Raw genomic sequence first — 25,397 nt, forward strand, 5'->3', positions numbered from 1 at the left:
TGAGTGCCGCCGGGCGGGGAGGGTCCCGGCTACATCCCACTCTCTCTTTTACGGGATCGTAATGTCGACAAAAGCCGACAGCACAAAAGTTTGGTGCGGGCATCGCTGGCAGTTTAGTTGTGGCAAGGGTGTGCGACGAATTCTTCCGGATATAGTCTATATAATATGTGAATGTTTACATATTTTACAATGCCAAAATGCAGTGCTGACGTCACTCCTCCGGTGTCTAACGTGACGTCCTTTCTGGCGTTATTTCCGTCACCGTCAGTGAGCTGATGGCGAACCTGTCCGCGCCCGACATCGAGGGAATCTACGAGACCCAGCTGCCGGCCCTGTTCAGAATCGTCTCCCAGCTCGGCTGTGTTGTCCAGGTAAGCGGGATATAGACAGTAGTTGGTCTGCGGGGTCTGTTTAAAGTGTTAACCATTAGGCTGTGCTTACGAGCACAAAGAAGTGGCACCGTGGGCCCCAATACCACTGTCAGCACTTCACTCTCCCCCCCCCCTTGACATCTCCACCATCTGCAGCAGACTGACCCTTGGCGTCATTGCTCCTTTGTCATTTGCTTTCTGACACCGTCCCCCTCCCCACAGGTGGACCCTCGGTTCCACCGTCAGCTCTCAGCAGCCGAGACGGACACGTTCGAGCTGAACCACCTGATGTTTACACCGGTAAACCAATACCGGTACTTGGAGTCGGGCAGCTGCCGGCACCTGTTCCTCTACCAGTACCGCAGCGGACAACGCGCCCTGTTCGGACTGTTCATGCCGCCGGCAGGACGCGCGCTGGTCGTGCTCGTGAACACGGAGCGCTCCAACCAGATGCCCAACCTGCGCACCTTGTACGCCGCCGAACGAGACGGAAAGTGAGTGTGCGAGGGAAGAGAGGTGACTGTGAGGGCTGGGAAGAGAACTAGGGAGGTAGCAGAGCTTCGACGGCATTTGCACTTTTGCAGTAATAAATGACCGCTGAGTATGGCTAATATGAATTTAGAATGAAATAGGTCAGTGTGATTTTTTTTCGTGAAGGATTCAGCTAAGATGCCTTTTCAGTGGAAATGTCAGATTAAAGTTAAATATATTGATAAAGTGAGTTTTGAATTATGCATGACCTCTCTCCTTAGCTCCTTGACCCTGCTGAACACGGTGGACAGTTTGCGACAGTGGTTTCTCGCTCTGACCCCTGCGACCCCCTCAGGCTGTCCCGCGGCACACCGGCCGACTCCCTGCCGCCGGAGGAGCTCAGCTTCCAGATTCAGCTGGAGACCACCGAGCAGGCGGCCTACCGGTCGCTGACGCGCGCCCTGCAGGCCTACAAGGACGAGAAGCGCGGTCCGACCGTCATCGCCGTACAGTCCTACCTCGGTGGGTGGGCTGCATTCTCTGGGGGAATGGGTTGGGCAGAGGAGAACTCTGGCGAAGTGTTGGTGGTGCTAGGACTTGTGATACACATTACGCATACAATACAGGACCCGATATCCAATACATTCAGGGTGACCCGAAAAGCAAACTGATGGTTAGCATTTATCGCGATTTTCGGCTCAATGTAATTACTTGTTTCTTGACGTTGTTACTTTATCTTTGCTAATTAAATGTCCTACGCTTCCTTTAGGCAGTAATACCACTCCTGTTGGTACCTCTTACCGTTGAGTGAGTTTGTTGGACCTCACAGAGTTAAACGCGCGAACTCCTGCCTCTCCTAAATCTGACCCCTGTCCTCCCTCTGGCAGAGTTCGGCGCGCTGTACAGCGTGCTGCCGATCGCCGGCGACTTCCCTCTGGCACCGATCCATGTGGCCGACTCAGACCAGCTGTTTGCCGGCCTGGAGTGGCAGCGGGTGGGCGCTCGCGCCATGCTGCGCCACTTCCTCAACTCGCCCGTCATACTGGAGACCACCATACAGCAGTGCAGGTGAGCGACCGCGGTGAGGGACCAACAGGAGCCAGTGGTGAGGAACGTCAGGACCGTCGCGTGCGTAGGGGAGGGCCACATGACCCGGTGAATGGGAACGAAAAGAAGGCGGGGAACGTTTTTCTAGACTAATGTATGTATAGCTGCCTGAGACAGAGCTAGAAAGAAATAATTTTGGGCATTATACGCATTTTTGTTCAAAAAGCGTTTCTTATGATCCGTTCAATACTTTCCGGGTAAAAAAGAAAAAAAGCTCGTATAACGAAAGCAACATTCGCTGACCAATGATTGACTACAAGCTCCGCTGTGCAGCTGTTGTGTTAACACCGCCGTCCTTTCCCACGCTTCCGTGTCACAGGTACTTCCACGTGCCGGTGGGTAACCTGCCGGCCGACGCCACCCTGTTTGGTGAGGACCTGTTTTACGCACGCCACCTGCGTAAACACAACCACGTGCTGTGGGCGTCACCGACTGAGCGACCCGACCTCGGCGGCAAGGAGGCCGACGATCAGAGGTCAGTGACGGGGCTCAGCGAGGCGGGAGGTCAGGACTCTGGAGTGGGTTTGGGTGAGAGGTCTAAGATCGGGGAAAATTAATGGTCATTGCATCAGTGAGAATAGACTGACAGGTTGGTTATATTGCCGTTGGTTTTTGATTCGTGAGTGCCTAGTTTCTGATAATGCTGACCTCCTGTCACCTGACTGCCTTTGTCACTTTGACCTCGTTTGAGAGACTGATACAGGCTGACCTCACATCTCGCCCCCGACCCTGCGTGACAGAGTGCTACTCTCTGACCTCATGTCACTTGTCACACGGCGATAACCTAATAACTATGTAACCCATGGGACACACTGCTCACCCGTCCCCGAGTCACAGACTGCTAACCTGTGTACCACAGGCTACTGATCGAGGGTGAGGAGCTGAGCCGGTCGGACATCAACTGCGCCGGCGCGTACGAGACCATCTGCCTGGAGCTGGACGTGGAGAGTTTGGCGCCCACCGCCATCCTGCAGTCGCAGCACATCAGCGAGGCCGAAGGTAAGGGTTGGAATATGCAGAATGCAAATACAGACAACTGGAGCTACAGATACAGTGTCTGCTTTCAGACTAGAGTCGGACATATTCAGAGGCACATACAACAACCAGATAGCGCATACGATTCAGTTCATAGTTGACAATACCAGTCTCTCCGCGAACCAGCTATACCTTGGCTCTCCTCAATCCTCGAACTCCCCCTCGACTGAGTATCGTGGCGTCCCTTTTAACGGTGACTCCTGTCGACCCCTCTCGACAGGCATCAGCTCGTACGTGGCGTTCGACGCGGCGCCGCAGGTCTCGCTGGAGGAGATGCTGGCGGGACAGACGCCGCAGATGGCCTCCTATGACGAGTCGGTCCTCAGCTACGGCGCATTCAAGGTGAGCGACAGGACGGATCAGGCAGAATACTGCATTGCATTAAACGTTTCGGAATGCGGAGTATTTTTATATGAACTGAGGTTTAGCCATTACCTAGCCATTGGAATTGTACTTTAGACCAGCAAGTCTTCGGGTGTGTCTGCTAGCGTTGCCGTTGTTTCATTTTTCCACATTGTCGATTTGTTTCCTCTCTAAATGAAACCCGATCTGACCTGTGGCAGGTTCTGAGGGCGATGGTCCACTCGCTACTACTGGACGTGACGCAGCACCAGAACGTGTTCGCTGACTACCAGATGGTCCACCTGTACCGGTGAGCGTTCATCACTGACATTGGGGAAGGGGAGGAGGGGTTGGGAGCTGGTGGGGGGGGGGGGGGGGGCGCAGCACCAGAAAATGTTCGCCGACTACCAGATGGTCCACCTGTACCGGTGAGCGCTCAGTGATCTACATAGTTAGACAGTGGACGAGTACTCACCGCGCATGCTATCGCGCTACGTTAATCAATTGGAAAAAAATCATTCTCGTTTTATTTCGTTAGTTTTTCCTTTCATTGTGCAGTGCCTTCGCTCCTGCTGACGCTTCGTGTTTTCTCCAGGTGGCTGAGGAGTCCCAACTCTCTGATGTACGATCCGGCGCTGAAGAAGATCCTGCACGTGGTGATGAAGAAGCTGTTCCTCCAGGTGAGCCCAGCCGGGTCTGGTGCCCTTAAGATGACGCCATTGGTGCATGAAAGGATATTTACAGAGCGGATCATGATTGATAAGGATTGTGATTTGTCAAGTTTGACTACTTCGGTGACTGGTTTATTTGACTTCCTCATTATCATCAAGACTAAATATACGTCCTGTCTCAGTGACAACCCAGCATATTCTGTGTTGCCGATTTTCATGCGGCGGATGGTTCTGCTACATATTATCTTTTCATTGTGCTGACACTGCCTCCTTGCCCTCTCATCCCTCCAGCTGATCTCGGAGCTGAAGCGACTCGGTGCCGTCATTGTCTACGCCAACTTCAACAAGATCATAGTGTGTACGAAGAAGCGCACGGTGCCGGACGCGCTGGCCTACATGGACTACGTGTTGGGCTCGGTGCGCTCCAAGGAGCTGTTCCAGGGAATGGAGATCACGTATGCCCACTGCTGGGAGTACCTGCTGTGGCTGGACCCGGTAGGTGGCGCGGTGGTACTGCCGTCAGGGAGGGGTGGGGGCGGAAATAGTTTGAGCTGTGATGACGGCTACATGGATGGTTGTTGGGGCGGTGTGTGTATGATAGAAACGTTTTCGTATGTTAGAAACCTTTTCGTTTCGTTTCGACCTTTTTGTTATATTTTGACACTGTTTCCGTTTCATGCAATGTTGAGAATATGGCGCGCTCTTGGTAATGGTAATTATCGTTGATTTTGTGCCAAGCTGCACAGCCGCCTGCTGATTTACGTCGCTTCGCAAGGTCTTGCAGTGCCAAATTTTCTTTTGAGTTGTTCTGAGCCCCGCCATGATAGCTCACCCGACTGGACCATCATTTGACCGTTGTTGCTCGGCTCTGTGTTCACCAGGCCAACTTTGGCGGCGTGCGGGGCGTGCTGCCCAAGACGACCGCGTCCTTGGAGGGCGAGGACGGCCGGCAGTCCTCAGAGGACGCGGCGCCGCAGTCGGAGGACGTCGCGCTGGCCGACACAGAGGACGACGATGAGGGGGTGAGCGTAGAGGGATGTTCCCGCATTGGTCATGTCATCAGCATTATTAGCTTAGGTACGAGACGCTACAAGAAGCGTGTGCAGTTCAAAGCTTTCCCATCTTTTGCTGACTTGACAAATTTTCCCAAAATCCCTAAAATGTGGTCTAGCCCACAACCATTCGGTGTGACATGGCTACCTTCTAGAGGTCTGGAAGCTCATCATTCGTCTGTCTGGCTGTCCCCCGCTTCCAGTTTTGACCGTCCCCTCTTTTTTTTTTTTGTCCAGCTGGCCGTGGAGATGTCGTGGAACATGAGCCACTACCTGCCGGAGGAGGGCGCCTGCCAGGCCAACTTTGCCACCATCGTGGCCAGCTACATCTCGGCCGTGTACCAGCAGATCGCCGCTGAGGTGGACGCCCTCACGCCCGGTCAGTGACGGGGGATAGAGCTGGGGGAGGTGTCCGGGGGGGGGGGGGAGACTGGACTGGGAGGCTTCGAGGACTTCAGACAGACAGGACAGGACCGTGAGAGTTTCATCACGGGTCACGGCCTATGGTCGGGGTAGGCAGAGCAGAGCTGGAGTGTATGTCACTGGTCAGCAGAGTAAGACAGGACAGGGCACTTGGGGGTCTCTGCTTTCAGCCTCTCACCCCACCAGTGCCATCTGCTTACCCTGACCCCCGAACTCAGGTAAAACCCTACTGCGACGGCGGGTCCCCAGTCAGCGCCCTCCCCCTGTTGACCCTGACCTGAGACATCTGATCTCAGGTCGGACCCCCGTGCGGCGGCGGGTCTCCAGCCAGCCGCAGGCCAAGTTCCAGGATGCTGTCGAGTTCGCCAAGAACCTCATCACCGGGGAGATGGCTCAGAAACTCTTCATGTAAGTGACACTGCTTTGGGAACGGCGGCGGCTGAGCGATTGTTAACGGGGCCCGCTTTTCCTAGAGATAGCCGAGCTTCAGCCGGCGGTATCCGATGTCGGAAACAGCGGACTGCTGTTGTGAAGTCGTACCATTTTTGTCCAATCACTCGATGCGCTCTAGCATCCCTGAACCTAGCCATGATTAATTAAAATAATTATATGCAATCCACGGGATTTGCTTTTACCTCGGTGTCATACGCTAGCGTAATTAGTTGACTGAGTCACCGTTTAATCTAGCCTGAATGCAGAGTATAGCCACGAGCTGTAAACTGACATATCTCGGGTGACCTGACCTGATCTGACCGACAGGATCACGCAGAAGATGCAGAGGAAGTTGCACTCGACGCGCGGCGCCGAGCCGAACCCACTGTTCCCTCAGCTACCCGGCTCGCACCTCCTGCTGCAGAACCCGGCGCTCGAGTTCGTCAAGGCCATCTGCAAGGTAGGAGCATCTCTTCCTGTTTCGTGGCTTCTCTTTAGTGAAGTAATATGATTCACATCTCTCAAACGAAGCACTGTAATAACTAGCATCCCTGTTGTTCAATTTGATCATTTCAAGCTGTTCCAATTTGATTCGTATTGTGTAATTTCTCGCTCAAGAGGATTTGATCATTTGGTTCAGCTTTCACCGTGTCCCTTTATTCGTTGCCGTCCAGCAGACTGAAATGCCGTCACGTTCTACTCCATCCAACACCCCTCTCCCTGTCCGCCAGGTGCTCTCGCTCGACCAGCACGTGGAAGCCGAGGTGACCAAGCTGCGCCGAGACCTGCTCAAACTGATCGGGGTGGGCGAGTTTAGCCCGGAGGCGGAGTGGGTGGACCCGTGCGTCTCGCACGTGCTGCCCGAGGTCATCTGTAAGGCGTGCAACCACTGCCGCGACGTGGACCTCTGTCAGGATACACATGTGTCCGAGAGCGGGGGAAGGTGAGCACGCGACGACGGACAATATATTCATGTTAGCTGTTGTTATGTTGTTTTATAATTATCCTTCCTCCCCCGTACTCGGGGCGTTTTCGTGTGGCTCTGTAAAGTTGCAGCCAGGCCGCTGTGTCCGGCCTGATTTGCTCACAGCAGCTGCTCTAACTATAGGTCAACCAGGCTGCAATCCGGTGTAGAATTATTCGGTGTACTAGCATCTTGCTGACCATCTACCCGCCCTCGCCCCACCCGCAGGCCGTGCTGGCAGTGTCCCCTCTGTGAAACGCCCTACGACCAGCACGAGATCGAGCACGCGCTGCTGGCCGTCCTCCAGAGGAGTCTGGTGGCGTTCGTACTGCAGGATCTGCAGTGTGTCAAGTGCAAACAGGTAAGGCGCCGGGCCTCCGGGATCGATCGACGGAGGATGGGTTTTGGCCATGCTGGTTGGTGGTCTTGATCATGATTATGGAAATGGTTGAGTCTTTGTAAGGTGACAGGTTGTAGAGAAACTTCGATTATTGGTTGCACCCTGCACTGGTCTCCTAGTTATAGTCTGTTGATGCCGGTCATATATTATTGGGTTATCTGTGCCTCCATCGGCATATTCTGATTGGTTGCACTCAGCTGATGACATTGATTACACCCTGCTGACGCCGCCCCTGATTGGCCCGCAGGTGAAACAGCTCAACATGTCGGCCATCTGCGAGTGTGCCGGCGAGTACCGCGGTCTGGAGAGCCGAACCCATCTCATCAGTCGGCTGCGGGTCTTCCGGAACATCGCCCAGTCGTTTGATATGCCCATTCTGCTGGAGCATGTCGGCTGGACGCTGCAGCACTGCAGCGCCGCCTAGCGGATGATTGGTGGACTGAGAGCGCCGTTGTGGTCGCTAGATGTCAGTGGCCGTGATGATTGATGTCCCAGCTTGAGATGCCTGTGTGTCAGTGCGCCTTTTGAGTCATTGTCACTTATGCAGAAGTCTTTTTGTGACTTCAACGATGTAATTGAAGACATTTTGTGGTCTGAATGGCCTTTCACCGAATGTGATGTGATCTTTTACAGGAGTGTTGATTCATTTTGTCAACGCTACCTGCGCGTCTAATGCGGTGTATGACGTATGTTGTTTGTTCTCATATACAAACCGTTTTCTAACTCGGACCTTTATGACTGGGGCGGATTGATATTTGGGGCTGTGGAAGTGCGGGGCATATAATATTGATGGGTTGGGAGAAAAGTGGAAACCCTTGCTTAGTCTTTCGGAATCATACGTGGCGTGTCTAAATCCAAGGTTAAAGGCCGCTTAGGGCCAGCCATGCTCTCTGAGGGCCCTACGCAGGTATTTGACGACTATCTGAGGGCTTCATGTAGCTTATGAGACGTGCAATCTTTAGTGAAAGTGCAGAACGAGCGCAGACAGCAGGGACGGAAGCAGACGGAGTCATACTCTCGATGTGAAGTCATTTGATTTGGTACAGTTTTAACGCTGAATGTATTTTGATAAGTCTTGCTGTTTTATGAAACTTCAACACTAAAAGTAAAATTTTGAATGATAAACGGTTTTGAAAAGCGGTGGTATGGGTATCATTTTTATACAAATTTGATTTAGTGCCGGTGTTTCTCTTGGAACAAATACAAAACTGACTTCGCGCCATTTTTCATTATTTCTATACGCGGCATTTTCGGTGCGAAGCTCAACGCAAGCTCAACGTAACGGACGACGGTAATTGTCCACGCATTCTTCCGAGGGCTAGGCGTTGTTTCGGATATTTTCGGTAAGTGCATTGCTTTATTTGTTAATAGAGAAGCACATAAAAGCGGTTGAAGGACGTAATACTTTGTTGTTATCATTTTTATTAATTTTAACGATTTGTATCGCATCAAGCATGGGGAAGACAAAAAGTAAAACTAAATTTTGCAGTTTGCACCAATAATGGTAATGCTTGCTCTTTTGCATTTATTTTCATATAGCCTTCAGTTTTTTGACGCTGCATATGAATTGTGTTGTGCTATGCTGTAGGGACGTGCCTGAGCCCTGACACGTGCCTTACTTATCTATCCTATGTAAATTTGACAGTGACTGTTGCTGTAGGCAGTTGGTTTGGCTCTAGCATTGCCACTGGCGACTGCCTAAGTACACTCATGCAAACACCTCTGTGCAGGTCTGGTGCCTGCACTGTGATAGTTTGCAGCACCATTTTAAAGAGACAGATTGCAGGTTTGCTCCTAAAGCATGCCAGTGGTCACTGGCAGATTCAGGGGGATGGGGCATTTAGCGCAAATGCACGTCCCCACATGCAGGGCTGGAACTCAACAATTTTTTTATAATTGTGCCACATTTGGCAAGTAATCCAAACCCAGTGAGTTTTCAAATTTTGATAAATCAATAGGGGTATAACCCCGCCATTCAGCATCCAAGATGCCTTTTCTGGATCAGCCTGTGCCAGTGGTAGTGGCACATGGCAAGGAAGTCACTGTGCCTGTTCTTCTTGTCCTCTGATTCCATGACCTCTCCTATTTCCAGCAACCTTATAAGCCCAAACACAATCATCAAACTCAGCTTCAGATGAATTTGAAAGCCTATTATTAATTATTTCAATGCATTGCTCTATTTCAATTTCCATGCATGGCTTTTGGGATTTTATTTCAGGCAGGGTATACAACAAATAGTTTTATAACTGATTTAGCAATGCTTCAGTGATTTCTCTAAAAACAATTTGCAGACTAAGAATGATTTCCCAAATGCTGCACAAATTAAATCCCAAAAGGTTGATGGCTTTGTCTGCTTCATAATTATTTTTTTTTTTTAAGATAAGTTTCTTTGTTAAATGATACAGAGTACAGAATGCCTTCAATTAGGGGAACTGTTTAGTGTTTACTGTGGTAGTTAATGGTATCACACGTGTTCATGCTAATATGACAACAGCATTTAGGACAGGCTAGGCAGGACATGGAGTTCTTTTGTATTACAATCTCCCTGATTTTGTTTCAGCCTTCAGGTCATTCAACTGAACAATGTCTGCTCGGGGAAAAGGAGGTGTGTATGTTACCTTATGCTAATTTAAGTCTGACAAATCTAAGAAAGGATGAAGACAAAGCTCCTAAATCACTTTGCCTGTGGTTTGACTGCTGCAAATGTAGAGTTCAGAAAAAACTGCCTGAAAAGTTGTGAGAGAAATGTTCTTAGGAGGCAATATAAAGGCACATGCATCAGTGGCTGCTGCTCTTTGTGTCCCTTCTTTCATTTATTTGCCAGACTGTAATGAAAAATGAGTCTAGCCCAAATTGATGCCCCAACAGTGTCAATTGATGCCAGCACATGCATGAAAGGTGTGCCATCATAAAATGCACTACAATAGCTAATAATTGATTGTTGACTGAGTGCTGCCATGATCCATGTATTCTTCCATCATCACTTCCTGCTTGCCAGGCTTGCCAACTCAGATTTTGTTACATGACCCACACAGGAAAGTCCAAGGACAAGCAAAAGTCTCGTTCATCGCGAGCGGGTCTCCAGTTCCCCGTGGGCCGCATTCACCGGCTGTTGCGCAAGGGTAACTATGCCGAGCGCGTCGGTGCCGGTGCCCCCGTGTACCTGGCTGCCGTTATGGAATACCTGGCCGCTGAGGTGCTCGAGCTGGCCGGCAACGCGGCTCGTGACAACAAGAAGGCCAGGTAAGGATATCATAAGATTGTTGTGCATGTGTGTAACCCATCTTTTGCAGTGAACACGTCACATTGCAGTTATGATGTTTGTAATCATTGATAAGCTCTGTTTTGTATTCACTATTCAACATTCATTGCATTGAAATGTGCTCTCTAACATGCCAGTTGTTTCAGCTGTCCTTCAGTATGTTATGGTGTTGTTAGTGTTAAGTCTGTCACTAAATACGTGCTCGTATTTGACAGGATCATCCCCCGGCACCTGCAGCTGGCCATCCGTAACGACGAGGAGCTGAACAAGCTCCTTTCGGGCGTCACGATCGCCGAGGGTGGCGTCCTTCCCAACATCCAGGCCGTGCTGCTGCCCAAGAAGACCGAGTCGGGCCCCAAGAGCAAGGGCCAGAGTCAGGAGTACTGATCGGGGAACGGGGTCCGTGCCATGGCGGGAGGGTGGGGAGGGATTCGCTCTGTGGGGTTTTACGGGGCTACTGTTCTTTTGTTAAATAAACGATGACTTTGTGAGATATTTGTGTGTCTGAGGAGCGACTGGCGCCGCTGTCGTCTCGTTGGGGAAGCTCTGGTGTGAAGGGCTTTGGCCAGATGTCTCTCCCGTCTTGTAAGGAGACCTGAGCCCTTGTCCGGAAAAAAGTACCTACTCTTGTATATGGCTCATCACAAGCAAACAGCCAGCAGGCTGTATTTTTTATTTGGGCAGGGAATGTGGAGGCATAGTGTATATAAATATTTGAGAAGCTGTCATAGTATTGCTTCGATTAGTTAATTCATTTGTTCATGATATTTAACACTCGAGCTTTAATGTTTCGTTGAGTCGAACAGATGAGTTGACCCGTTTCCTGCCGGGGATCGAACATCCCCAAAAACTTGCATGAATTTGTAAGGAAAACATTTGAAATAGGTACCTGCACTTAATGGCAAAAGAGATTTTGCTTTAATTTTCTTATGTTTCATGTAAAAGACGGTGACACGGGTGCCTTTGTGGCACCCCGTGTCATGCACCTTTTCGGCGTGCGTGAAAATGTCATAGGTCATCCAAGGTCAGGTCATGCTAGTCGCTCAGTCCTCAACTCACTCTCAGAAGATGCTATAGCCTAGCTACGACGGCCCGATTGTTTTGTAGCTTGCTGCTGCTGATAGATGAACAGGGTGAGTGAAAGTTATCTGTGATTTTTATCTCTATGACCGGAACGAAAATCAGTTTTGCGACCACTTCATCATAAGGATAGCAAGCAATATTATGCCTGGAAGACTGGTCACTATTTAAGCACATTCAAATATCGTTTCAAGCATGTGCTGTATTGCATATGGTCATATAATTGCTTTTGCATTGTTTAAAACTGAAATGTTCGCCTGTTTCAGGACTTGACGTCACCTACGCTTATAATGAGTTTTTAACGAAAAGTACTTCGGAGATGTTCCGGGGCACAGCACAATTACAGAACATTCATAGAAACCGTGCGTGATAAGCGACCTCCCGTGATATCCGCTCGGCCGCGTCTCGGCGGTGCGCGGGCGGAGGCGGTCCGTCGCCGGCGCCGGGTGCTATCGGTCGGCTCCCGTGCTGCCGCCGGCCGACGTAGCCGTCAGTAGCGGGCCACCGTCGAGCGCGAGCGGCGGCGACGCGGTGAGCGGAGAGACAGCAGTGGTGCGGAGAATACAGACTGAACGTCGCAGCGGCGGGGCAGCTCTGCGGTCCTACAAGGCGTGAGTGGAAAGCCAGTTGGGTGTTGGCTGGGGCGAGTGCGTGTTAAAGCGGGTGGGGTTTGGCTGGTCGAATGCTTATTCAGTATTCATGCCGTCTGTTTTTACTAACTGTACGTGTCGTGGGAGGGGCCGTTTTCGTGTTTCTTGGTCTTGAGTGTCTGTGTCCTGTGTGTCTGTCAAAAGGTGGCCGCCTTTATGTATCTGTAGGCGTGGGTGTGTCGACATGTCGGTCTGGTCTGCCGGTAGGCATGTCGGTTTGTATTATTGTTCGCTAAGGTCTCTGCATTTGTCTGTCCATCTTTCCATCTTTCTACCGTATGCACTGGCGGATCCAGCTGTGCATTTTTTTGTGGAGTTGGCAGCTCGGGTCCGTCAGTTGCTGTGCGACAACAAAAATGCGTGTTCCGAAACAAATAAACAATTAACCGTTTCGGGGAATGTAGCAAACGGGACACTTTGTACCTGAGGGCCTCGTCCCATCACGCCACCTGGATTCGCCAGTACCTTATGCCTGTGTATTATTAATGTCCGTGGTCTGCCGGTCTGTATGCCTGTGTATAAATAGGGATGCACGTCTGTTTGTCCGCGTGTTTGCGTGCGCACGGTAAACAGTGGCGGTCGGCATGTGTGCGGTAAATAGGGAAGGCCTTCCTCGGCTGCGGGCTCACCGCCGATGCCCGTTTCCCGGCTCCGGTCAAGTTGCGTCCCTCGGAGTAGAAAGTGAACGCCGGCGGCGCCGTTTGATGGCCCGATGACCCCTCCATCGGTCGATAGCTCCTGCCCACCGCAGCGCGCGACAAATGACCCCTGGTGCCACCGACACGGTCAACGGATGGCCGTCGGCGACAGTTCAATTCGACATCGCATCCGACCAGCATGGGTCGCTGAGGAGCCGATGCTGGATGTGGGCTAGCGCGGGCGTGGCAACCTGGTTGACCAGTGCGGGATTATGGAGCTCCCTGCTGTTCAGAGCGTTGCTGTTTTTTTCCCTCGCCTGCGATACGGTTCTCAAAAGAGCTTAAAGAATAGGGATATAAAAAGACAGGCCCGATGCATTATGTAATCTTATCGATGGATGGCGTATCTCTTACTATCTGCACATGGTACCTGCCGAATCATTGTCCGTTCTGAGCTGATGGATTGGCCGCCGGCGGTAAGCTCCGTGCCATTTTTGTCCATCTCTCGGTCACTCTAGTCATTGAGCCTCGGCTGCCATGTAGCCTCTAGCAGCTACATGTCACGGGATGATTATGGTGGGACGGAGTTTGGACATGTATTGCTAGGTTAACGGCCTGCTATTCTGACACTTCGTAGTGACTTTTTAGGCTTCCTTTTTATTCTTTTGCTTTTACCCAAAAGTAATTTTTTATCAATACATCAAGTTATGAGGGCGCAGACCTCAGTTCGTATTTCACGAAGGCGCTTATTATAAGCGCCTTCGTGTAATTTATTATAAGCGCCTACGTGTAATATCATTTGCCAACCATATATGGTGATTTCCTGATCAAAGGAATTCCGGTCCCTTTTAAATCAGGCAATTAAATCGTCGGGCGCTCGCTATTGATAAACGTTCTCCCTTGCGATTCGATGAAAGAACAGGAATACTTGAACTTACTGTAAATTTTATTTTATTAAACTGTTCAAACATTGAAAGTCTCAACTAAGCCTGTTGAAACACTTATGATATGGACAAAATGGTGAACTATGAATGCGACAAAATGTTTCCTATAAAATGCGACTGCACCGCAGGAGGTTTTATGTTGCGGCCTGCGAATACATTTTTGAATGTGTAAAAGGGTCAAGGAAGTCGTCTTCAGGTGCCTCTCCATTGTATCCGCTACTACAATGGTTTCAATCTGGGCCGCCTTTTATGTTGCATAGCTGCCGCGGACCTCTGATCTCTGGACTGACCGAATCAGTCGCCTGATACGACCTACCGGACGCAACATTGATTACCGGTCCTCCGAACCAAGCCCAGACATCCGGGTAGGCCTACCAACCCGAAGGCGAACACTGACCTCGTGGTCTACCGAACAAGAACATCGCCTTCTCAGAGCCCAGACCCAGCAAACCAAACTGTGACCCCTGCCCCCTGGACCTACCAGACCAACCTTGACCCTAGACTGACCTGACCCTGGGCGCCCCGCTGACCTGTTGACCGCTTCCGCTGCGATGCACTGTATTGAGCGTGCGTTGCTGGCGGGGGGGGGGGGGGGGCAGGTGCTGGCGGTGGCTCCCTCCCGACCTGCCGCTGTCCCGCTGCACAGCCGGCCGCGGGGGCCGTGCAGCCCTCCGATATATCGATTGCCGCGCCGCACCACCGCACTGTAGCCCCGCCACGTCTGGTGTTGTATTCCCAGCGGGAGGCGTGCAGTGCCGAGTCCTGGATGGGCGACCTGCACCGCGGGTTGGTGTCGAGAGGTGCAGGGGGCCGATGGAGCGGGAGTTGTTTGGTCAGGGACAGGGTCAGCCGGTACGCATGCTGATCGTGGGGTCCATAGTTTGGTCTGTGAATGTCTGGACATGAACTGTGGTGCCGCCCGGAGCCCATCTCATGCATGAACAATAAGAACATCCACTATGGAAGATCGACATTTTATTATCTCGATTTTGTTTACCCATGGTTGGACGCGCAATTTTGTATTCCAGTTAATCCGACTGTCATTTATGTGCATGTCGGCATACCTAATGAAATGATCAAATGCGCTACCAAGTAATGGACTTTGGAATTTGGATACTTATCAGAGAATAGATACCTACGATCGATGCAATGCATTACAGGAATTTATTTATGCATGTTCATGCCTCCTGTACACTTGCTGTTCCCACTCACAGAATGGCACTCGGGGTTGTGTTGAGAAATTGTAACGGGAATAGATCAATCTACGATTACCCGATGTGTAGGTAGGTTATTCAGCAGCGCTCGGTTACTTATGTAGGTAAACGACTATGTCCGTAACCGTAAGCTGTAGGCATTCGGAAAGAACCCGTTCCTTTTGGCGGCCCCGTGACAGGAATGTTATTTGTTTGCAAAAGTTCATCGCAAGAAACGATAGCAAGCGTTGTTATCTACATCGTACTCGGACTTAGGTATGCACTTGCCCTCAATCGGCACGCATGGTCCAACTCAACACCTATGCGCCAACTGAGATACCGTTCCGTATTAGTCACGCCTGTGGCCGTATCAAGTGAAATCAAATACTGCCGTGCAGCTACATTCCAAGAACTTCCCCAACGAGATATGCGGAACAGTTCACACTATAGGGCTGCTCCCACAAGCTAGCCATAAAACCTTTGACGCGCTGTCATTGGAGCCAGTAAATATAACACCGGGAGGCATCCTCCCAGAGACCAATGGGTGGTGACCGTAAATATTTAATCCGTCAGAGAAATTTTAATGACTTTCTGTATCCGCAGCCAAAACGATGCCCAAACCGACGGGATAAGCTGGCAGTTGAGAGCTGCCAATAGGTGCATGTCCAATTCCATTCTCTCCCGAGTTTCGGGACTATACGTAATACATTGTGGGTCTAAACAGGGTGTCCTCGACAATGCTTCTGACCATGCGTTATGCCCCCACCGTGCTCCCCTCGGTAATTGATGGGAGTATGCCTAATGCCTATACGTGCTCGGCTCGTCGATGAAGTCGAACTCTCGCACCCACCCACCATAGTGTCTCCACTGGGAGCTGCCCGGGCTAGCTGCCAGCCCCTGGGTCAACAGTGCACTACTCAGAACTGATAGCACAGTCAACACCTGCGGACAAACATTACATCTTCGCCGAGTGGCCAACATGTCCGCACACAGGACCAGAGTGACTGGGTCCATCGCGACCACTCGGTCCATCATATTGAGGAGTAGCGAGTCGGAAAAGGCTTAGATGAGCTCAGCAGGAGTTGCTAAATCAAGTGAAATACAACATGACATTCCTAGACCGACGTCCTGATCTGACCGGACTTTAACCCGCGCCCCACTGGGGTCTGTGTATAACACGCCCTACTGGGGGGGGGGGCTATTCATAGCCCCCCCCTCCTAACTCCGAAACTACTGGGCCGATCGTCAAAATTCAAACGGCTTCTGATAGCCCCGGAAAAACTGTCGAACGAAACCTAATTTCATTGACCTCGAGGTCACCGATGACATCACAGGTCAGGTCAAAGTAAAAATTATTAGCATTTTGGCTTGTGCACATTTTGGGCTCTGGGCGCCGTCTTACAAGTCAGAGCAGGCTCATTTTTGGCTTACACACTCCTGAACAGATGCTCTAGATACCTTGAGGGTACCAAACTTGTACTTTGATTTTCAGGTCAGGGTCAGGTCATCACAGGTCACGAAAATATTATACCATGCGTCGGTCACGTGACACATGTTTTATGGTCCATTTAGGCCATAGATTTCGAATTTGATGTCGTCTGTGTCATTCGAGGTCATTTTGAGTCGAATTCAGCTTAGGTCAGGTCACTTTCAGGTCAAAAAGGTCAAATTTTGAAATTAAAATTTTTCAACAAAAAAGGTGTCTATTGGATGCAGTTTGAGCTCAGGAACACGATGGTGCCATTTATATTGGTGTACGATGTCAAATACGTACTGAAAATTGATTTGAAAAATTAATAATTGTGAATTTTTTGCAATAATGCGTATAACTTGGCCATTTTTGAAGATATTTAGCTAAAACTTGCTAGAGTTAGTCATCATCATGCGTTGTGTCACGTATATTCCGGTTTTTTTCGAAAAGTCAACTTTTTGAAAAAAAAATATAAAAATATAAATTTTGAATATTATTATATAACATTTTCGAAATTTTCAAAATTTTGAAAATTCGAGATAGCAGTTTGATAGCGCAGTCAATTTTGAGTCCTTTCATGCAAAGAAATTGGATCTAGCTTAAAAACTGAGCTCTTGGGAGCGATTGCCGTGGTTCAATGTTTTGCGTCGAAATCGGACGAACATGACGTCACTCTGACGTCATTTCCGGCCGACCTATGGTAGCTACGAAGTTTAAATTTTGACACAAGGTGTCAAATTGATGCAGCCGTAGGTACTGAAAGTTTGGCGTCGATCCGTCAAGCGGTTTGGAAGTTATTGCAGAAAAACGGGAGGGGGGGGGGGCTATAAATAGCCAGTGGGGCGCGGGTTAAATCGGCCTTAAGCCAAGATCATTCGACGGACTGGACAAAACAAATGCGACATACCTACTTCTATGTAATTTGTTGCGTTCTTCTTGAGATAAGGTACTCTCTACCCATCTATTTTTTAAATCATCACGGCCCGCACCCTCTTTTTCCTCGAAGCCCATCTCAGATATAGGCATCAGTGATGTACCCACTTACATTCACGGACGACTTATCAGCACTCTGCTGGTACAGATCGTATGTGACAGTGGCGCCGATGGCCGTCCCATTGCGCCGCTGCACCCGTCACCGTCGTGGATCAGCCGCCAGCGCCAGCTATCGGAGGCGGAGCCGGACATGACGTATCCCGGTCCTGACCTCTGGATGGACATTGGAGCGTAGTCTCGAACAGTTCTGACCGGTCTTTGATGTGGCTATTGCGGATCAGCATTCATGGTCCTGACCTTATGAATGGCTATTGAAGAATGAAGCACGCCAGTCGCCATTCCTGAGTCCTGACCACTGCGCTCTGGTGGCATTGAAACTTAGGTATCGGACTTCTAGACCTGACCCCTGACTTCCGCCGAGGAGGAGAGAGGAAGGAAATGTGAAAATGTCCCACTATTCCGGTACGCTCATCCTGCCGTCCAGTGTATCCAGTATCCATCGACCCGGCGGTTCAACAATAAATGATTATCTGTGATGTCAAATCCGCAGTGACCCGACCATCGAGCCTCCTGGGGTCATTCAACGCTCAGTGATCTGAGCTCGCGCGGTACTTTTAGGCTCGATAGATTCCCATCGCCCAGTCGTCTTTAGCTTAGATTTTCGTTCACCGTCATAGGCGGCGAAACGGGACGGGCACCGGGACACCGTGCCCCCCTTTGATTTTGACATTTTAACATTAGCCCTACATGGGCTTTGCATGGAAAGAATGGTTCCAAAAGTCGGCAGTGCCCCCCCTTACAATTGAAGGTGTTCCGCCGCTTCTGTTCACCGTTCAGTTTGCTGTAGTGGCCACTGCTCAGAGGTCATTGAGACGTGGGCGGTGAGCCATTTTTTTAGCCATCATTCGGTTATTGATAGGGATTTAGTTGGTCATTGGTTAAGCGAACAAGCCATACCGACTGGCAATTTATCATTGATTCGCCGTTCGCTTGTGGTCAGTGACAGGTCAATGGTCCGATGCCGGCCAGCAATCAGCAGAGTGAGCTTGGACCGCGGCTGGTCTCCGAGCGGAAACCAATACGTCTGATCCCAGCTGTCTGCTCTGCCTGTTCGGTCACTGGCGGCCGGAAATGTGATGAAATACGCGGGACCACTATGGTTCGAGCTGTGATAACGATTGATGGAGCCGCGAGACAGATTGATGATGCTGTGAGATCGATAGCTCATAGCCTGCCCGGACTTGGCGGCCTTACCTCGCGCCAGGCGCCTCGCCCCAACGTGCCTCCGTTCAATTACGGGCCGCCGGGCCGGCGCCCGCTATTGCCTATAATCGCGTTATTTGGAGCAGAACGGCCCCCACTGGATGGTCATGGAGCCGGCCCATTGACCGCCCCGCACGTGACCGTGGCGACCCTCCGATGAGACGTAATTCATGGCCACTTCTGTAGCAGCCAGCAGGTGACTGCTGAGTGCTGACTGCTGACCGACTGAAACTGCCAGCATTGGAAGCTGACATAAGCTTTTTATCGCATTAGGAGCGATATATTTGTCGACAGGTTTTGTGCATACCACTGGGCAGCGGGGTTTGGTGTCCCAAGGTTGCGAACAATGTTTGGCTATGGATGAATTTCGCAACCAAATATGGTAGCTAAAATCTTTCATATGGCAGCTGATGGTAGGGAGCCGAAAGCTGCGCATCTGTTTCATGTTGTGACTTTTGTTTACATGTGCACTTGCATGCTGTGAGCGGCGAGATCGTGGTGCGTGCAGGTGCAGGCAGGGGGCTGTCATCCCGAGCTTTCCTATGTGCCGGGCGCCCGACTGTTTAACATTACCCGTGACGTCACCGGTGCGTACACTTGTCAGCTGGCCTTCCCCGCAAGTTTGGCTTTGAATACGATTTTGAGGGTCACGGTTGTAAACAAGTTCCTTTCCGGAAACGTTCCGGAAACGCTGGAAACGTTGTCATCCTTTTATTTTCCGGAAATTGCTTCATTACTAATTTGCGCTTAAATCACTTTAACCCTCGCCGGCACAGGGGGTGCACAGGTGATGCAACCCCCCTAAGGTTTTTCGCGAATAACTCGCGTAAAAAGCGGCCGATCGCGACGAAACTTTCAGTACCCTCGCATTGATCAATTGTACACCTACCCTGAAAATTTCATGACCCTGACCCAAACGACCTTTGACCTGTGACCTACTTCCGAGACCATGTTTGGCCGGAATCGCGATTCGGCGTATGTCGGCTCGCATTAGGCGCGCGTTTGCAAGCTTTTCGTGGTTTCAAACGTTCAAACATGTGATTTGTTGTTGCTCCCATGCATTAGGGTGGATGTCAAGGTCACCTGAAGGTCAGGTCAGGTCATTGGCCTTTGGTAACCTCGGTTCACTTTTTCGAGTTGTACATGTTTCTAGGCTAGTTTTTGGAGCTGATTTCGAAGCTAGCAACCAGTTGAACATTTACGAAGTAGTTTTGGTGCCTTCGTAACATGTTACGAAGCTGTCAGAGGCGGTTGACACGTATTACGAATACCCGTCACGACCCCTATGGTTGACCTGACCTGACCTGACCCGACCTGGTCTGAATGCTTAAAGACATCATCTCTGATCAAAACTAACACGATATTCGCGATCAGCACCCCGGAGAACTCCATAGCAGCCACACTTTACGACTTTCTAACAGGTCCCGAATTTCCCGATTTTCGGGTCATTGACCTGACCTGGAAGGTCACCCGATGACCTAGGATCTTAAAATTGGATATCATCGGCTTCCTCTCGTGACGGGCAACACGCTCGTTTTTTTCCGCGAAGCTCTAGCTCAATCAGGGGCCAATCGCGAGGGGGGGGGTCGTACCAATCCCCCCCCCCCCTTGTGCCGTCGAATGACGCAAAATGGCCTGTGCCGGCGAGGGTTAAGCATAGGCTACTTCACGCTTTCCTAATTGCAAAGTGTTGCATTGTCCGCATGGTGAGGAGAACGCTAACCGGTCAGAACGGCGATGTGTTGTGAGGAGGGCGCCGACAGGTCAGGAGGGCGCTGTACGGTGATAAGGGCTGCGACAGATCTGGAGAACGCTGTCCGTGAAGAGGGCGCCGACAAGGCAGCAGGGCGCTGTATGGTGGGGAGAGCGCCAACAGGTCAGGAGGGCGCCCATGGTGAGGAGGATGCTGTACGATGAAAAGGGCACAATACGAGTGAAGAGGGCGCTGACAGGTCAGGAGGACACTGTATAAAGAGGAGGGCACGGACAAGGTGAGGAAGGCGATGTACGGTCAGGAGGGCGCCGACAGATCAGGAGGGCCGTCTACGGTGAAAAGGGCACCGACTTGTCAGGAGGGCGCTGAACGTAGAGGGCGCCGGTATGGAGGGCTTTGTATGGCTAGGAGGCCGCTATGCAGTGAGGAGGATGGCGACAGGTCAGTAGGGCACTGTACGGTGAGGAGGGCGCTATAATACGATAGGCGCTGCCAGGTCAGGAGGGCGCTGCCAGGTCAGGAGGGCGCTGACAAGTGTGGAGGGCGAGACAGATCAGGAGGATGCTGTGTGATAATGTCCATGAGGGCGCTAACTGGTCTGCCCGGAGGGCGCCGAATGTGAAGAGGGTGCCGACAGGCCAGAAGAGCGCTGAAGGGCGAGAAGGGCGCCGACAGATCAGAAGGGCGCCGAGCAGACAGAAGGGCGCTGAAGGTGAGCCGAGGGCGCTAGATGGTCAGGATATTGGGAGTGGATATCCGGCATTTCAGGATTGTGGGTGTATCTTCACCCACAAAGAGATATAAAATTGTAAATCTGGGCGCCAGCACCGCATGATGACGCCGCAATGGCTTACCGTCGAGGACGACTAGAGTGCTGGACACTGAAAAGGCGCCATCGGCGCACAGAATGATCGTGGAAGGCGCCATCCAGGGCGCCCTGGATGGTGTATTTCCAGAGGGCGCCTGCTAGATTTGGGAGGGGCTAAAGCCCAGTGTGCCCCTCCCCCCTTGGCTGCGCCCCCGAGTCCTTTGTCTAGCGATTTTCGAAGTATGTATCGCGTCCGTAGGGGCCTTGGGACCTGCCGGTGACCACAGGGCCCTTATAAGGCCCCTGACGACTCGGGGACCCGTAGGCCGTGTAGGTACGGCCTACGGGTCCCGAGTCATGTGGGCCATATCACCACAGGGCACCGCATCTTTTTCGAGATAAATGACCGTTCTGAAGCGTGTCGCATTTTCCTGAGCATGATCTGGCGTTTACATAATATTAAGCGCCTGACGGCCCCTCTCCTGTCTGCGGCTGACAGCTTACTGACAAGCCACCTGGCGATCGCCAACTCAACCCTAATTACAACGTTGTCCGCTAGGTGGCGGGGTCATACAATCCCAGTCAGGACAAGGGATTCTCATGATTATTTTGCAATCATATTTTCCCCCTTTTTAAAGTCATTTAAAAGCGCTATTGCACAAGTAATTTTTCGATTAGTAGCGATTCCAGCCGCCGAATCAAGGTCCGGATGGAGCCAGGGAGCGTATGCGCCGGTGACGTCACCGTAGTGCTGCAGATTTGTAACATTAGCGAGCCCGGACGATCTTACCTAACTTATACGGCCTTGCGTGCAGGTGGCGTGTGTTTCGTGTTGTGGATGTTGTGGCTGTGGGTTCTATTTTGATTTTGGATAGAAACTTGCGCGAAGTGTTGCTGCTTTCAATATGAGGGAGAATTGTTGGACAGGTAGGAATATTGACGTACCTATGTGTTTTGCACTTCAATCATTGTATGCAAGTTACCGCGGCGCAACATATTGTTATTGTCATTTGTCATTTTCATTGTCTAACAATTATATGTCAGTGTCGTGGGATATACCCATGTTGTGTCAGTACTCCCTGTTTTTATATTCCATTATCTAGTCCTGATATGATTTCTGAATCCCCTTGCCCTCGTAGGTATATAGGCCCTGTACTTTTGAACAAAACAGTGAAAGGTAATACTATTTCAAGAGGTTGATCTGCCTTGCCTTTACTTTACATCTTTTCAACCAGCAAAGTTTAAAGACCAGCATATTATTTGTATTTTTTACATTGTCTGCTTTTGGTCACTACATTGCTTAATTAATGATTCTGCGCTTGCAGGTATGCCTGGGTGACTTACGAGCCAGTGGACTTAATACTGAATAGTGCCCACTGTGATGGCTCCACAGCTGACTTTAGAGCCAGCTCGGCTCCTGCAACTGGTTGTCTCCATCAACACCCATGACCCCATCAAGATCCAGTGCAAAGTCAACCAGTTTGTAAGTACCTTCTACTACATGTTTTGCATGCCACTATATAATGTGAAGGTTGTGTTATGCCTGTATGAATGTGTGCTTCTTGATTACATTAACATAGGTACCTCCTGTTTGGAGCTATATGTATTTTTTATTCAAGAAGCATTAGGTTTCAATTATTTATGTAGGTCACTGAGCTTGTTGCCTATTGTGCATATGACTTGCATAGGTACCTATTTGCTGGATCATAAGTTCCATAATTTAGTATGGAGTTGACATGATTCATCAGGACTTTTAGTAACCATCTGCATTTTCAAGCAATTGCTAATGCCAAAAATCAATACTGCTGCAAAGGTCTTTCTGGCATCTAGAATGTGGCTTAATTTGGTCCAAATTGGTTCCTAAAAGCAAGCATGGTTTCATGTCTCCCTGCAATCGCCAGTGCAGACTGGATATGAAATACTCGTCCTGTTTCTATGTGTATTTTATTACACATGGTATCAGTGTATCCCCCTCCACCGCAAAAGTCATTCACTGCTGGCTGCTGCGTGCCTCTGAGGTCGGCGACGCCTCTCTAGTAGGTAAATCTGGCACATGGAGTGCTGACGACAGTAAATATTGTAAATGATTGACCGGACCGTCGGTCGGCAGATTGTCATTATATCGTATGTGCGTGTTTTTTTTTTTGCGTAAAAATTTCCAGTAACGTTGATGTTACTATTTATAGGTTTGACCAAGTTTTGTAAACCTCACGTGGATTCAGTGAACGTGATAAAACAACACCGGTGTGATGGAGAAAAGCCAGCGGGATGCCATCCGTCAGCACCCAGCTGTTGTTCGAGTTCACACCTCCGTCGTGTTTTTATTTCGCTCCGCTGATGGCTGACACCCCTGCTGTTCTCGTCGAGCTGTCATCACGTCAGACAGCCCCCGTTTTCTTTGCGCGCTTTCCGGTGTGTTCTGTCGTCTATCAACCGTCATTCCTCGGCCTCGGTGTGACAGGATTCTGCCTCTGTTTGCTGCAAAACTTCACCACTCCGGCGTAGCCCTGTCCTAACTGGGGACAGGGGTGACGTGTCCCTGTCATAACACTGGCCGCTGTGGCTGCTCGCTGTCCACGTTTTTGCGTAGGTGGCCGAGTAGCGAGTCGTCACCGGCTGTTCGCTGCTGCTGAGATGCCCCCGTGGTGCCACCAACCCTTGTTGCCGTCGCTGTTGTATGTAGTTGCTATTGGCGATAGTGGTATAGGAATCCATCGTCACTTTGGACGTCATTTTGAATGCCTAATGGTAGCCGATAGCCTGTGTGACTACCCATCTTGCTCGCCGATGTATGCTGTAAGTTCCAGCGTGTGGCTGTGAATTCCGTTAGCGTTTACATTCAGCTCCAGCACGGTTGTGAGCTCCGGCATGACTGTGAGTTCCATTAGCCCGGTCCCGACCTGCTTTGAGTTGGTGCTGGCGTATACGAGTATAAGTGAGTTGTTGGACTTCTGAGCAGGGCTGCGGAGTCGGAGTCGGAGTCGGAGTCGGTCGGAGTCGACAGTTGTGACCGGAGTCGGAGTCGGAGTCGGAGTTGATTTTAGAAACCCGAGCCGGAGTCGGAGTCGGAGTCACCGAAAATCTGTCGACTCCGCAGCCCTGCTAGGTCTGCGGAGTCGGAGTCGGGAGTTGGAGTCGGCCGGAGTCGACGATTCTGCCCGGAGTCGGAGTCGGAGTCGGAGCTGGTTTTTGAAAGCCGGAGTCGGAGTCGGAGTCGGAGTCGCCGAAAATCCATCGACTCCGCAGCCCTGCTTCTGAGGACCAGACTTAGGCGCTGTGCAGTGTAGTGTGGCACGTATTTGTCATTTACGGCTGCCTGCGACAGACAATGTATGGAATCTTGTTGTCTCCTTGCTGAATTTCGTCTGTTTAGACGGTGGCATAAACCCAACGGTTAGACGACATTCCTTCTTCCTTGTTAGAATTGCGAATGAGCGAGAAAAAACAAGTTTCTTTTTGTCTTCATCGTCGACAAGATTATGCTGATTCTGTGAAGTAGCATTCCGTCGCATACATTTCCGCGCATCGCAAGATTCAGTCTCCAGATGACGCTCTCAAAGTTTTCATAACTCATAAGTAGAAACAGCATGCCGCTCGAGTATTTCTGGTCTGGTTCACACTATACGGTATGCAGAGTGTCGCCTGGTTTGAATCTCACTGGTGACAGCGGCGCTACAATCCACGCCAGCTCGGCGTGCTCGCTCGCTGCCGAGCCCCGCTGTCTCGGTCTGGCTTCCGCCGGCGCGGCGGTGGCGCGGTGCGGCGGCTCGGAGCCGGCCGGTATCTCCGGCCCGGAGGGAGCACAGGTGACGGTATCGAGGCGCCGCCGCCCCGCCTACACTGGCAGATACTGGCTATCGGCCTTCTGGGCCGCGTGGGCACTTCTTGCCGCACATCTGATCATCTTGTCATATAGTCGGTCGAGCTTTGATGAGCGCCGCTGGGTGGGCTGTGTGATACCAGCCGGCTGAGGTCAGCAGTCCAAGAGAGACGGGTCAGGGGGAGACATTAGGACACGAAGAGGAATACATGGGCTGGAAGGAAGGTGCATTGATAGGTTGTCGTAGGATATGCAGGTGGCCAGATGGAGAGGCTTATGGCTCAGGCGAAACG

The 25,397-nt window shown here is 50.9% G+C and overlaps 3 protein-coding genes across 11 annotated transcripts in view; all 3 read left to right on the top strand.

Moving 5' to 3' along the window:
• LOC122366744 (DNA polymerase epsilon catalytic subunit A-like) overlaps positions 1-7,991 on the top strand; it is a 56,786-nt gene extending 48,795 nt beyond the window's left edge. For all 3 annotated transcript variants that reach the window (XM_043339285.1, XM_043339287.1, XM_043339286.1), the window contains exons 29-45: positions 269-371; positions 594-865; positions 1,198-1,364; positions 1,730-1,910; positions 2,269-2,424; positions 2,809-2,948; positions 3,205-3,326; positions 3,548-3,636; positions 3,922-4,006; positions 4,289-4,492; positions 4,879-5,019; positions 5,287-5,428; positions 5,769-5,880; positions 6,232-6,364; positions 6,636-6,847; positions 7,097-7,229; positions 7,516-7,991. In XM_043339285.1, the coding sequence (XP_043195220.1) occupies positions 269-371; positions 594-865; positions 1,198-1,364; positions 1,730-1,910; positions 2,269-2,424; positions 2,809-2,948; positions 3,205-3,326; positions 3,548-3,636; positions 3,922-4,006; positions 4,289-4,492; positions 4,879-5,019; positions 5,287-5,428; positions 5,769-5,880; positions 6,232-6,364; positions 6,636-6,847; positions 7,097-7,229; positions 7,516-7,692 (2,569 nt within the window). In that variant the 3' untranslated portion in view covers positions 7,693-7,991. The remainder of the gene's footprint in view (positions 1-268; positions 372-593; positions 866-1,197; positions 1,365-1,729; positions 1,911-2,268; positions 2,425-2,808; positions 2,949-3,204; positions 3,327-3,547; positions 3,637-3,921; positions 4,007-4,288; positions 4,493-4,878; positions 5,020-5,286; positions 5,429-5,768; positions 5,881-6,231; positions 6,365-6,635; positions 6,848-7,096; positions 7,230-7,515) is intronic.
• A 500-nt stretch (positions 7,992-8,491) lies between these two features.
• LOC122366749 (histone H2A-like) lies at positions 8,492-11,023 on the top strand. The gene is made up of 4 exons (XM_043339292.1): positions 8,492-8,611; positions 9,829-9,873; positions 10,304-10,511; positions 10,746-11,023. Exons 2-4 carry the CDS (start codon positions 9,852-9,854, stop codon positions 10,915-10,917), a joined length of 402 nt encoding a protein of 133 aa, XP_043195227.1. The 5' UTR covers positions 8,492-8,611; positions 9,829-9,851; the 3' UTR covers positions 10,918-11,023.
• A 1,004-nt stretch (positions 11,024-12,027) lies between these two features.
• The window catches only part of LOC122366751 (cGMP-dependent 3',5'-cyclic phosphodiesterase-like), a 68,841-nt gene continuing 55,471 nt past the window's right edge, over positions 12,028-25,397 (top strand). For 2 of the 7 annotated variants that reach the window (XM_043339298.1, XM_043339302.1), the window contains exons 1-3: positions 19,230-19,270; positions 22,100-22,211; positions 22,610-22,767. In XM_043339298.1, the coding sequence (XP_043195233.1) occupies positions 22,666-22,767 (102 nt within the window). In that variant the 5' untranslated portion in view covers positions 19,230-19,270; positions 22,100-22,211; positions 22,610-22,665. Of the gene's footprint in view, positions 12,222-19,229; positions 19,271-22,080; positions 22,212-22,609; positions 22,768-25,397 lie in introns of those variants that run through there. The other 5 variants (XM_043339297.1, XM_043339301.1, XM_043339299.1 and 2 more) reach the window with 4 other exon arrangements.

The sequence above is a fragment of the Amphibalanus amphitrite genome, unplaced genomic scaffold, assembly GCF_019059575.1.
Source record: "Amphibalanus amphitrite isolate SeventyFive unplaced genomic scaffold, NRLGWU_Aamphi_draft 000828F_arrow, whole genome shotgun sequence".
Classification (NCBI taxonomy): Eukaryota; Metazoa; Arthropoda; class Thecostraca; order Balanomorpha; family Balanidae; genus Amphibalanus; species Amphibalanus amphitrite.